Source organism: Colletotrichum destructivum, chromosome 12 (genome assembly GCF_034447905.1).
Source record: "Colletotrichum destructivum chromosome 12, complete sequence".
Lineage (NCBI taxonomy): Eukaryota > Fungi > Ascomycota > Sordariomycetes > Glomerellales > Glomerellaceae > Colletotrichum > Colletotrichum destructivum.
Window position 1 is genome coordinate 378401 of NC_085907.1, and position 11497 is coordinate 389897.

The 11497-nt window shown below is 48.2% G+C and overlaps 4 protein-coding genes across 4 annotated transcripts; 2 read left to right on the forward strand and 2 right to left on the reverse strand.

Annotated features, from left to right (window-relative positions):
* Positions 1-1011: 1011 nt before the first annotated feature.
* Positions 1012-1769, reverse strand: CDEST_15527 (Putative HNH nuclease; the record flags this gene model as incomplete). The annotated part of the gene is made up of 3 exons (XM_062931683.1): positions 1012-1329; positions 1390-1544; positions 1610-1769. The coding sequence occupies 3 exons, from the start codon at positions 1767-1769 to the stop codon at positions 1012-1014; spliced, it is 633 nt and encodes a 210-aa protein (XP_062787734.1).
* Positions 1770-4539: 2770 nt separating this feature from the next.
* CDEST_15528 (uncharacterized protein) lies at positions 4540-5242 on the forward strand. The gene is made up of 2 exons (XM_062931684.1): positions 4540-4764; positions 4811-5242. The coding sequence occupies exons 1-2, from the start codon at positions 4695-4697 to the stop codon at positions 5239-5241; spliced, it is 501 nt and encodes a 166-aa protein (XP_062787735.1). The 5' UTR covers positions 4540-4694; the 3' UTR covers position 5242.
* Positions 5243-5705: 463 nt separating this feature from the next.
* Positions 5706-6163, reverse strand: CDEST_15529 (uncharacterized protein; the record flags this gene model as incomplete). Its single annotated transcript, XM_062931685.1, has 2 exons — positions 5706-5850; positions 5904-6163. 2 exons carry the CDS (start codon positions 6161-6163, stop codon positions 5706-5708), a joined length of 405 nt encoding a protein of 134 aa, XP_062787736.1.
* A 2439-nt stretch (positions 6164-8602) lies between these two features.
* On the forward strand, positions 8603-10767 carry CDEST_15530 (uncharacterized protein). The gene is made up of 2 exons (XM_062931686.1): positions 8603-8941; positions 9003-10767. The coding sequence occupies exons 1-2, from the start codon at positions 8726-8728 to the stop codon at positions 9978-9980; spliced, it is 1194 nt and encodes a 397-aa protein (XP_062787737.1). The 5' UTR covers positions 8603-8725; the 3' UTR covers positions 9981-10767.
* The last annotated feature ends 730 nt before the right edge of the window (positions 10768-11497 follow it).

Consider the following 11497-nt stretch of genomic DNA (forward strand, 5'->3'; position numbering starts at 1 on the left):
GAAGCCGAGATAGCTCAGGCAGCTTAGATGCTTGGGTAGGATGATCTGCAGACCAGATCAGCAGTGGTCACAACACCACACGACTTGATCAAGGGAAATCCCAATCTTGGGTCTTCAACACTACATTACCCTACCTTCTGTCGCTCTCGCTAATCGTCAGTTATCAAAAGCTCTGCTTTATCCAGAGACACAACTTCAACAGTTGCTTCTCTGAGGGGGTGTGACAGAATCCATGCATGCTTCTATGCGAGTCATGGACATAACCCATCCAGGATGGTCTGACTGTACTTAAACAGGCCAGCCTGTCATTTCCACCTGGCCCTAGCTCTGGAACAGTTATTAGGATAGCATTAGGCCCACAAGCCCGTGGTGATACCATCCACTCTTTAGTACGAATAAGACACTCTTTTCTGCTCACTCATATATGCATATTCCGCTGGCCACCCTGACTAACCGTCAAAAACAATTTAATCGGGAACAATTGTTGCATGACGTGATGACAAAGCTCTTTTTCAAGTTTGACTGGCCCTCTTGAGAACCCTTTAAGACGTTGGAGCATCTCAGGGACCAGTCGGGACGATTAAGGCATCCACAGGAGACGCTCATCTTGACCTCCTGCATGGAGAGCTGTTGCGCTCCCCTCCAACATCTACCCCGGGTGTTTTGCGTATCGCACTTCGTTGAAAACATTTAACCACGAGGCAATATAACATGGACCGACTGGAAGTCACTCCTTTGGGCAGGTGATACAACTGCATTTTTTTGTTAAGCTGCCGCGGGCTTTGCCCGACACTACTGCAAGTGAGGTTAGAGTAACAAATTTCCAAGTGGAAAAACCATCTAGCTTCATTTTACATTACTCCAATAGCTCAAGGTCTCAAAATTCTACTGTTATTCTCAATCAAGGCTCGATTGTAAAGCGGCGAGTGGTCGTTCCTGAATGAGCGTGGGCGTCGGTGGGCGGTGGTGGACGAGGTAACGGCGCATCTCTAACATGGGAAGTCATTTGCCTCAATGATTCGCCACAGGACTCAGCCGTGCTGAGTGTTGGAATAGGCCAACCTCGAATGGCTCCAGGGCCACCATCGCTTTGCCCCAGAAAGTGTGGAACGCACAGTTCAAAGAGGTTATGTTGCGAGGCTGATCGTAGCCTTCCTCAGTAAGGAGTGCGCGGGAAGCTCCAACCTGAGGCCCCCAAAGGGCTGAAAGCTCCTTCACCGCCTCATCTACCTCTGTCCTGTGCTCCTGAGCGCTGTGTGGAATGATGTGGCAAACCTGAGGGAAAGGCGCAGCGGTCAACACACAGGTACCCTTGTCCCTTTCGAATGCCTGCAAAGAATGGTTAGGGTGTTGGGTTTTCTGACTGTATCGAGGGAGAGATAAACTCACGAGTTTTCTGGTTTTCTGGTCGCGCGGCTTCTTGCTTTTATCATCCGCGTCATCCGCCTCATTCTTGCCCTTCTTCCGTTTTTTCTTGTTGGTAGGAGTGGAAACGGATGCATCACCCTTATCTTCATGTCTCGGAGCCGGGGTTCTGGCAAGGACTATCAAGCTGAGGTTAACAATCGGATCAAAAGATTGGGGAAGGGGATGAGGTTGGGGGCCCTACAAATGATCATGAGTACGGGCAGGCAGCCTTTGAGATGCCCCATCATGGCGGGAATACGGGGGAACTCAAACAGGCGAAGGTCTCTGAATTGCTCCATAGGAGCCATTGCGAGCGCCGACCATACTAAAGGTGTGAACATTGCTGGGTCGAGCAACTCCATTGGCTCCTTGTGACTATGAACAAACTTGGTCGTCTTCTTACTAATAATAATTATACTTGTTACATGTTAAGTATATAACTAATCACTATATCCTCTAAAGACCTAATCCTTTGAGCATAACTTACAGCACTGTTACTAGCTTTGCAGCCTTAGCTTCTGCTAAGAGATACTACTACAAAAAGCTAACTATGATATTTTGTTAACGTGGTTAATAAGCGAGCAGCCCACCTGTTACGGCCCAACCAGTTGGGTGCTGGCCGGCGTAACTATATAAGGCAGAACAGGGGATAATGATGCAGGTGCATCATTACCGAAGCTTTTGCTTTGTGCCACAGTTAGTTGCCCTGACTAGCTCGTAACATCACCTTAACAGAATCCAGGTGTGCTGCACGCAAAATTCTGTTATAGAACTGTTCAGAGTCCTTAACAATTTGGTAACAGAATTTCGCATGCATCTTAGTCAGATTCTGTTAAGCTGATCCTCTCGCTTGTCGGATCCGCTCGCTTATCAACTACGTTATATATAATATATTAGAAATAATAAAGAAGATAAATAAATTAGTCTAAGGCTAAGTATTACTTATTACTAACTTACAGTAGTAGGGTATAAGAGATGTAGCTTATAAATACTAAGGGGGCTTAACTAAACCTTTACCTCTAATAATTAGGACAGCCTACGCAATAGTAAAGTAAGATTGTAAATACTACCTATACTACTCAATATAGTAAAAGTATTAAAGTTAGCAATAAGGATGTCTAAGGAGTTTATTAGTAAAGTATTTAGCTCTAGTAAGACTATCTAAATTAAGTAGTATACTAGTATTATGTTACGACCCAACAAGGTACAGGCGGTACGAGCCCACCCGGCCAGCAGGAACGCGGGCGGCACAGCCTTTGTATGGACAAAAGACAGGGTCGGACGGATGACTCCTTGGAACGGAAGAACTATGAACAAGTCACGTGGAGATGATGCAGGAAGCAACTGATACGCTTCTTGGCGAAGCGCGTGCGATACAATGTAGAGCGCGCGCGACGGACAAGATGTCGCGAACAGCAGGAACTGCATTACACAAGACAAGACAGGAATTGTATATAGGATGGACTTGGACGGACTCAGGGACAGACTTCCATAGCTCTTCAGCAATCAACTTTGTGATTATCCCCTTGGATACTCTCGGCACCCTTCACTAGTGACCCACGTTACAAGCCCCTTGTTGAGTATACGACTGATCACCGTATCCTCTGAAGACCTGATCCTTTCAGCACGACTTATAGCACTGTTCCCAGCTTCGTTGCCTCGGCTTCTGCTAATAGACACTACCACGGAAAGCCGACCGTAACATATCATCTGGTATAGCCTAAAGTTATAATACAATGATTTAGGGGAAATTCTTAAGTATTATCTATTCTAAATTAAATTTTAGAAATAAATTTTAACTCTTTATATTAAGCTCTATTAACTTAAAATAGTAACTAAGACTTCTATATAAAGGAGGTCAAGTCCTTCCTCTATGCAGTCCAGTATCCCTGTTGTACTTTGGGTGCGGATAAATAGATGTGAAATTCGATATCCCGCCTATCTGCTAGTAGCTGCTATTTCTCCATGAAATAATGGAGAGTAGGCCTTGTCGCCTATTAGCTAATCTACGGAATTGCTGATCTATTCTCCGTGTCTTCTTGGTTATTCCGTGGTCAATGCTCATGCGGAATACCGGGGATTTCATGGTGAATAATCCGGGAAATGGAGAAACCCTTTCTCCGTGGATTCAAGGGCAAATGACCATACGTTGCGTAACAATCCCCTTATAGTGCAAAAGCTAGGAAGTGTAAGAATACAAAAGGAAGAATATATAATACTAAGTATTTGCTAGTAATTACCAATTTAACTACTAATTTAGCCCTTACTGTGAAAACGGCAAGTTAAAAAACAGTGTTCTGAAGGTCGACCTAAGGGGAAAAAAGAAAAAAACTTACCTGAAAGGTGCGAACGTTGGTCGGAGCGCACAAGATTCGGACTGAAGCTTGGTTATGAGAAGCCAGGAACGCTGCCTTGCATGGAAGACCGCCATCATCCGACACAAAGCTGTCAAAGTGAAAGACTATGCCAGCGAGAGGCTGTGGTAACTTTCGTACGAATAGACACTCTTTTCTGCTCACTCATAAATGCATATTTCAATAGCCGCACTGACTAACGGTCAGGAAGCAAGACCTATTTCCCGCCCTCCCAACCTACAGAGAGCGCTTGTGCAGCTTTGCGAATCATCCGATTGGATATAAACAACTGAGGCGGGTCTGTAGACAGGGAAGCCCTGTCAGATGTGAGGGAAACATACTATTTGATTGGCACAAGCGCTGAAACGCCTTGGTCACGGCTCTGCCGCCATAAGGTTGGGAATGCACTTATCACATGCATGCACGTGGCCCACCTGGGTGCCCAGCTCGAGGTTGCAAATGTGTCTGTCGCGCCCATCAGGTGTGACTTAGGGGTCAGTAAGCGCTATTCACTGAACTTTGTGTGTGTGTGTGTGTGTGTTTGTATGTTTGTCCACACTTTACACAGCATGTACTGCAGTGTGTAGTGGCTAATTATCAGACCTGTAGCTTGTACCATGGGCCGTGTACAAAAGGGGTTCCCTGACGCATGCATGTAACCATAGTGGGTATATACATGCGTCAGACACTAGTCCTTCTGTGTGGTATGCACCGTCAGATTTCGTCCCCGTAGTCCTGTGCCAAAAGGTAAGATTAGATTGAAACACGTGCAGCAAAGCGTGACATCCACTCGACGCGTCTATCATCGTCTATTCCGGATCGACAACTTCCCGTTTGCCAACTGACGCGCGCTTCTCTTACCTTCGAACATTGCCCACACAGCCCCTCGCTAATCACTGCCTGCGATCGCCACGCACCATTACTATCACAGAGATGACTGCCTCTCTATCGAACGAGGGAAACGTTGATCATGACGAAGTTATCTTCCTTTGGTCTTCGCCTGGTTTGTGAATCAGCCGCAGACAAGAACTTCTACTAACGAAACACAGTCGCCAAAGTTCCCTCGAGTCGAGCTAAGGACCTCTGTGGTCCTGACGCCAGACGAACCTTCCCATCAAGCCCAAGACCAAAGAGCTCTGTCGAATCAAGGCGGAAAGGCCCCCATGCAACGAAGCGTGCGTCCATATCTCCAATACCAGCCGGTATGGTGGGGAAGTGTATCGAGCTCGGTGTAGTGGAGGGACCAGACGGAAATTTTCGCGCTGTGTATGGCTGCTTTGATACGACGGGTAGATTTCGTCGCCAGTTGCGGCTCGGGTCAATGGCACTCGACACTCAACCAAACGCAACGAATGTCACACATGGTCAAATAGAGTATCGTCCATGCTTTCAAGGAATGTCCTCACAACAAGTACGGAAGGAGTTCTTTCGCCGGCTCCCTGAGAAGTTGTATAGACCCTTATCATGTGGGGAAATTTAATGTGAGAACAGCGTCTCTGCCTGGTTCTACATCTCTATACCATCAAATTCTGCTGTATCAACTATATGAAACGCCCGCCATCGGGCCAGCCAGCAGCTTTGTAGTTGCAAGGGTACTCGCTTCGAGAAACTCGGTTTGGCCAAACATTCTCAGCCCCAGGATCCATCTGTAGTATCTGGCTAAGACATGTCCACAGACTTGCAAGTGTGTGTATGCTACTTGCTGACTTCTTTCCGGATGACGTAGTTTTCAAGCAAATTTGGAGCTATCTTGCGAATCTTTGAGGCGGGTTTCCATTTCACATCGTTATCGTATTGCGGGTAACCAACCCATTGAACTTTAAGCTTGTCTGAAGGATTCCCCTCGATGATGTCGAAAACGTGATATTGATCGGTCCCGATTACTTTCTGACGGGGTTGAGAGAAGGACTCCCAGTAAGCGTACAACTGTAAGGGGCACATCTGCTAGATGAGCCTCCCCGGGACAAGTGGTTTGGAACCATCCGCAGGGCGACGGGAGAGTATATCAACATTTTTGGTCGAGGAAGAGCATTTCCACCCAATAAGTTCGTCGGACTCAACATAGTCTACCCAATGGTAAACTTTTGTTCTAAAAATGCAACAGAATATGAAAACTCAGATAACCATTGCGGGTTTTCGAACCTTTCGATTTTCGTACCCCCGCGGCTTTGGATACCTTCTTTTTCCTGAGCTTGGGCTCGGACAGAGCAGATTCTTCCGACCGACTTCAGGTTTTTATAGTGGTTGGCTGTCTCGAGGCCACTCTGGCGCTGACTCGACGAGAGAACCTCGCAACCGCCATCTCTCCAATTCCGGTCAAAAAGTATCCGTAGCGAATAATCGCTCAACGCATTGGCGTGGTGGCTGTTGTGGTGTTGACAGTAATGACGTTTGGTGTTCATGGGCAGTGCGACGCGTTGATGACAAGAAGCAACGCGATGATGAACCCCAGCCATACTGAACACACGCGTGCACACACGGTGCTCACAACGGTCGGTGCACATTCGACCAGCATGTGTAGGGCACGTATCGTCTTGACGTTGAAGAGCTGGAACCCAAAGAGGCAGCAACGTACTTACGTAAGGGACAGGGGCAATTGGCGTGGACAGGGGTGGTGCACGTGCAAAGCGGCGTGGGCGCCATGTCCGATTGGGAAGAGGAAGCTTTGTCAAAGCCACAATCTGACAGAAGCAGCTTTGCGATTACAAAAAGTTTGACAGATTGAGAGACGGGGAGTAGCCTGACGAGCTGATGCCCTGGATAACTGTAACCCATTTTCGATTGCCAGGCTGCACCATATTCGTGTTTGAGCGCCTTTCAGCACTTGTAACGACCATTCCGGATGAAATATGGCCCATCAAAAGCCAGTCTCGTCAAAGTTGTAGAGATGCGGATCAACAATGCCGTATTTCGCGATTGTGTTCGCTACAAGGCAAAATCACGCGTTAATCGCGGCTGGAACTTCGCACTGGGCTCTCATGAAGTCATACTTGCGAAAGAAACGCGTCCCGGAGCTGCGGTGTTTGTTTAATGAGTTCGAAGCCCAGCCCTCCCCCAAGGAGGCTTGTCGCGGTTGGAAAGCAGTCGATTAGCCATTTCTTCCACACCACTAATCCGAGGAGGGAATGATCGGGTATCCATGTCGAGAATGTACTTGACTGACACGTATGTCGTGGTCGAAGGGCTATGGCATGGAGATAAGAATGCCAACTTTTCAGAGCAATTCCTTCTGGAACCCCTTACTCAGCACCTTTCTGAGCCAGAAACTACATCAATAAGTTCCAATGTCGCCTAATAGCATGTTCGCTGATATAAAGTGCATCCGACGGTCGCAAAACGGCGAAGTGGCTCCAGATTAATCCAGGGCATCAGAATTATCTAGTGAAGCAGAAAGCTGTATTTGGGAGGGTGGTAGGGTTAAGGAATAATTGATGTTAGTAGTGGTGATAGTGGTGATATTGGTGCGTAGGATGTGGGGATGCGCAGGAAGGAGGCGGTGGAGTTAATGACTCGCGTTGTGATCGGTGCACCTACCACTATTCGCAGCTCGAGCCATCACCAGTCATGTTACATAGTAGGCCTGTTTGCCAGCCAGAGCTGCTTGACACGAGGCTGCTTCTGCTCCCAACCGTGAGTCTCTTGGCGCCCCAAAGTCCACTTTCAGCCAGTCATCAATGTTTCCAAATACGAAAGTGTTGATTGTGGCCGCACCCCCAAGCAAATGCGTTGCCGTGGCTTAGCAACCCCAAGGATAGTTTGGCCGCACACACCGTAACATCGTTAATGCGACTCCAATTGCCTTGATGACTGAGACACTGAGCCGAAGTGCTTGACCTTGCTGGGCCCCAACTAACAGGCTGAGTCATCGGCGAAATCAACCTTTGGTTCACAAAACTTAAGCAACTTAAGCAGCAATTACTGTCTGCTGTAACACCCTGATAAATACCACAAAGTTTAGAGTTCAAGAGAGCCATGACTTGCAGAGACTTGGGAATAACCTCAATGGTTAACGCTGAAGATATAAGATGAGGGCTTGATCGGCTTTTGGGTAGCTCAAGGAATCCTCATCCAAAAACCACTGAATAGCCCATAGTGTCGAAATGGCCGATTCCAAACCCTTCCGAATCGATACCTTAGACGCCATCTCCAGGCGTAAAAGGCCTTTGAAGGTCGAAACATCAATCTGCTATGATATACATCACGCAGACTAAAACACGGAAGATTCTGACGCCCACACCATCACATTCTTGATCTTGGCATCCGCAGTCTCGTTCGTAAGTGAAAGCAGGTTTTGGCTTGGTGACATTCATACACACAAAGGAGTTTCAGTCTCGGTACGATATGCACCGTCATAAGCAAGCTTGTCCTGGCCCTATTCGGGGTCGTTGTGGGCCACGCCTACCAGCCACCCACCCGGATGTAACAGGATCGCAGCTCCGCGTTATTAGCCCTGGATCGCGAAGGTCGGCCGAGGGTCTAGAATTCTCTTGATGCAGAAGCATTGAGTCATGTGTCCAGTAGAAGCTCTTCCTTATCAAGCTGGGGGCGCATGACGACAGGCAAATGTGGATCACAGCCAACACAGCTTTGACCACAGCACGATAAAGGGTTGCATTCTCGAGTCATGAACGTCGTTTCCTTGGACAGTGACAGACCCGCTTTCATACAGAAGCGAACTTTTGCTCTTACTTTGGTAATGAGCCAACAAATGGCCGGAAACGACTACTCCAAGACAGACGTCCCTGTGGAGAAAAGCTATGCTTTGGACTGGGTTTGTCGAGCCGGAGTCCAAGGGCACGTTGGAATCAAGCATCCTTGGCCTTCGGAGTCAACTACAGCCATTATTGGCTCCATGTCCATTCAAGGTGTATTTAAGCGGCCGAAGCCCATACGATGTTGATGCGCTGGACAACACAATTCGAAACGCTTATTTCCGCGCCTTCATCCTCCGATGCTAGAGCACCATGGCAGATACATCTTCGTTAGGAAAGTACAGACGCGATAAGAACACCAAAAATGAAGCTCAAGATTTTGGTGGTAGCGCTAAACGACAAGCGATCCAATTAGGCCAGGAGGCCAATGTGTTTTCCGCCGTCATCTACTACAACCTGATCTCCAAACAAATGGACGGAGCCGTCCATGTTCCGAGAGGGCAGAGCATCCCGAATGTTAACCAAATTGTAAGCTGTGGTGTTGAAGAAAAAGTTAATTACTGCCTGAACTGACACGATTACGTTCTAGTTGCGAAAGCTTTCAAACGACATGCAACTCCGCGTCCCGCACCGGCATGACCGAGCTGCTCAAAGTGGACGGTGGACAAGGACTCCTGCACAGAACGAAATTTCGGTGAAGACAATCGACAAAGTTGATAGAAGTGAGGGAACCACCGATGCCACTGTCTTTGAGGCTGCCGTCACTCTTTGCCGTATCCAAGAAAAGCCACGCCACGTAGCGAACTCGGTGACAGACAACTCAAAGAACGAGCTTCAAGACGAAGCAAAATTTCGTACGACTCAAGGGTCCAAGTCAGAAGTCGGCCTTCGCATTGGTCTTAGCAATCATGATCGTCCAAGCAGCGTGCTCGACCCAGGAGCAATCAAGGACGGTCCAGTCAGCCATGCCGACAACGCTGCCGGTAAAAAGAGCCCACCTCGCTCTCATGGTGGGGCCAACTGCTCAATTACAGAAGGGCAGCATAGCGCGCAGTTCCACGAAGAATCTGCCCTCTTTGACCGAACGCCTATCATGGCAAACGAGAGACGAAGTGGAGAGGTGCTCAGAATAGCACCAGCACGTGAGCCAGTACGGATACTGGTAAGAGATGCAGCCAACGCCCGAGTGGCTCCGGCCCGTCAAGGTAGCAGGCACAATCGTCAATTCTCCCAACAAGTATCCAAACAACTTTGGTTCGCGAAACATCATGGGCATCCCAACGTCACATTGAATGCTGAGTCGGCACCAGTGGACCTCGCCGTTCGACACAATAGTAATAGCGGACCAGGTAGCACCGAGTTTACTAAAGTGCCGCAGCGGATGGCCGCAGATGGCACAGAGCCTCGTCTGATGACCCGAGACCAACTTCCCCGCTCCGCTCGATTTCGTAGCAGAGGGCTGGAAATGCCGCCAATGGATGCTCTTAACGCCGCAGATATTAGAAAATATCGCTTTTTTCGATTGGTCGCTTTGCAACTGCGACGAAGTCGTCAGCATGCAAAGTAAACTGGAGGACATGGCATGTCGGGTAGACGGGAGTCCACACCGTTCCGGAAGCCGTGAAGCTACTGCGTTACTTTTATACAATTAGCAAGTCTAGACCTCATCGCTCAGACTTGTTTCTTTTTCATATTGGCTCTTTCATTGATGTAGATTACACTTAGCTCCAGCAACACATTTGCATGAGACTTTTCAACGGCTTCCCTGTAGGAAACTCACCTATACCGACCGCTGCCAAGTGTCTTCTCCGAGTCAGTCTTGTTGACGAAACGATAAATCTGAAGGGTTTCGGGCTGTCACATTCAGAGTACTTGACCACACCTAGCGAAGACGAGCAACTAGTAGTTTACAGACGACGATTAGGGCCAGAGGAGACATGACAAGTACACTAAAATAGAAAATCCAGCCCAAGAGGTTGATGCTGGGTCAGATTTCGAGCTATTCACCCAGGGGTCTCAGGATTCAAACCCCCTCCACAAGACGACAGGAATTCCATGTACCTCATGCTCCATCAAACTCCTCAGAGGAGGGCAGAAATGCGGACCTACGAAAACTGGGCCAGGAGCAGGATGATGCCCATTGGAGGACACCTGACGATGACATTCATTCTTCAGAGGACTGGAAAGTACTGGTTCAAGTTACATCTACCCTTGAGCTTTTCTACCTGCAGACGAAGAGGAAGAAGGAATGGGGTTGGGGAATGGGCATGGTCGACTCCAGGGGGTCATGACTGGTATGGTGTATCTTCTTGAACTTTTTGAGAATTTGAAGAATCTGAATAATTCTGTTCCCCATCCTGTTGCTTTTCAGCAAGAAAGGGAGCCTACGATTAACCTGACTGCCGAGGAAAACCCCCAATCATCACGTCCCATTCGATCGTAACTTAACGGCCAGAGTCAGCCTCATCAGGCATCTCAACTTCCGCATCATATAAGAGAGCACTCGAACCAACGTACTGACCGATTTCGGGACCTTTCATCCGAATACGGAGAGCACCTCCATAGTTCTGCTGAGCTGGCCTGGCAGAAGCTCTCCTCCTACTACACAAAGTTGGAGGAGTCTCTCCTGTTTGCTGCTTCTGTTATTTTACACCCTTCACTTGGTATCTCATACTTTGAGGCAGTCTGGGACCAAGGGGTTCAGCTTGAGTGGGTTCGAGACGCGAAGAAATGACTCAGAGACTGCTTTGACACTTGGTGTAGGTCAGAGGAGGTCTCTAACAACTCTAGGTCCATCCTTGAGATTACACTTCCATCCCACAAAGACAGTCATTTCAGGCAATGGGTACAGAGTGGACGAAGTTGTGAGAAATCTCGACAGCAAGATGAGCTTGAGAAGTACCTTAGGTAACCTTATTAATCAACAGAGAGTTTTACCAAGTGGTGTAGAGACCACCAGTCGACATAGCCCTTCCTCAGCAAGCTGGCACTTGACATAGTCGCCGTTTCAGCCATGGCTGTTGACTGTGACAGGGCGTTTAGTGCTGCTAAGTCGACCCTGACGCCACAAAGGTACTCGACAAA

Coding starts and splice junctions, on each gene's coding strand:
- CDEST_15528 (XM_062931684.1), top strand. CDS start 4,695: ATGACTGCCTCTCTATCGAACGAGGGAAACGTTGATCATGACGAAGTT. Junction 4,765..4,810: donor CTTCCTTTGGTCTTCGCCTG/GTTTGTGAATCA, acceptor AACGAAACACAG/TCGCCAAAGTTCCCTCGAGT.
- CDEST_15530 (XM_062931686.1), top strand. CDS start 8,726: ATGGCAGATACATCTTCGTTAGGAAAGTACAGACGCGATAAGAACACC. Junction 8,942..9,002: donor TCCCGAATGTTAACCAAATT/GTAAGCTGTGGT, acceptor ATTACGTTCTAG/TTGCGAAAGCTTTCAAACGA.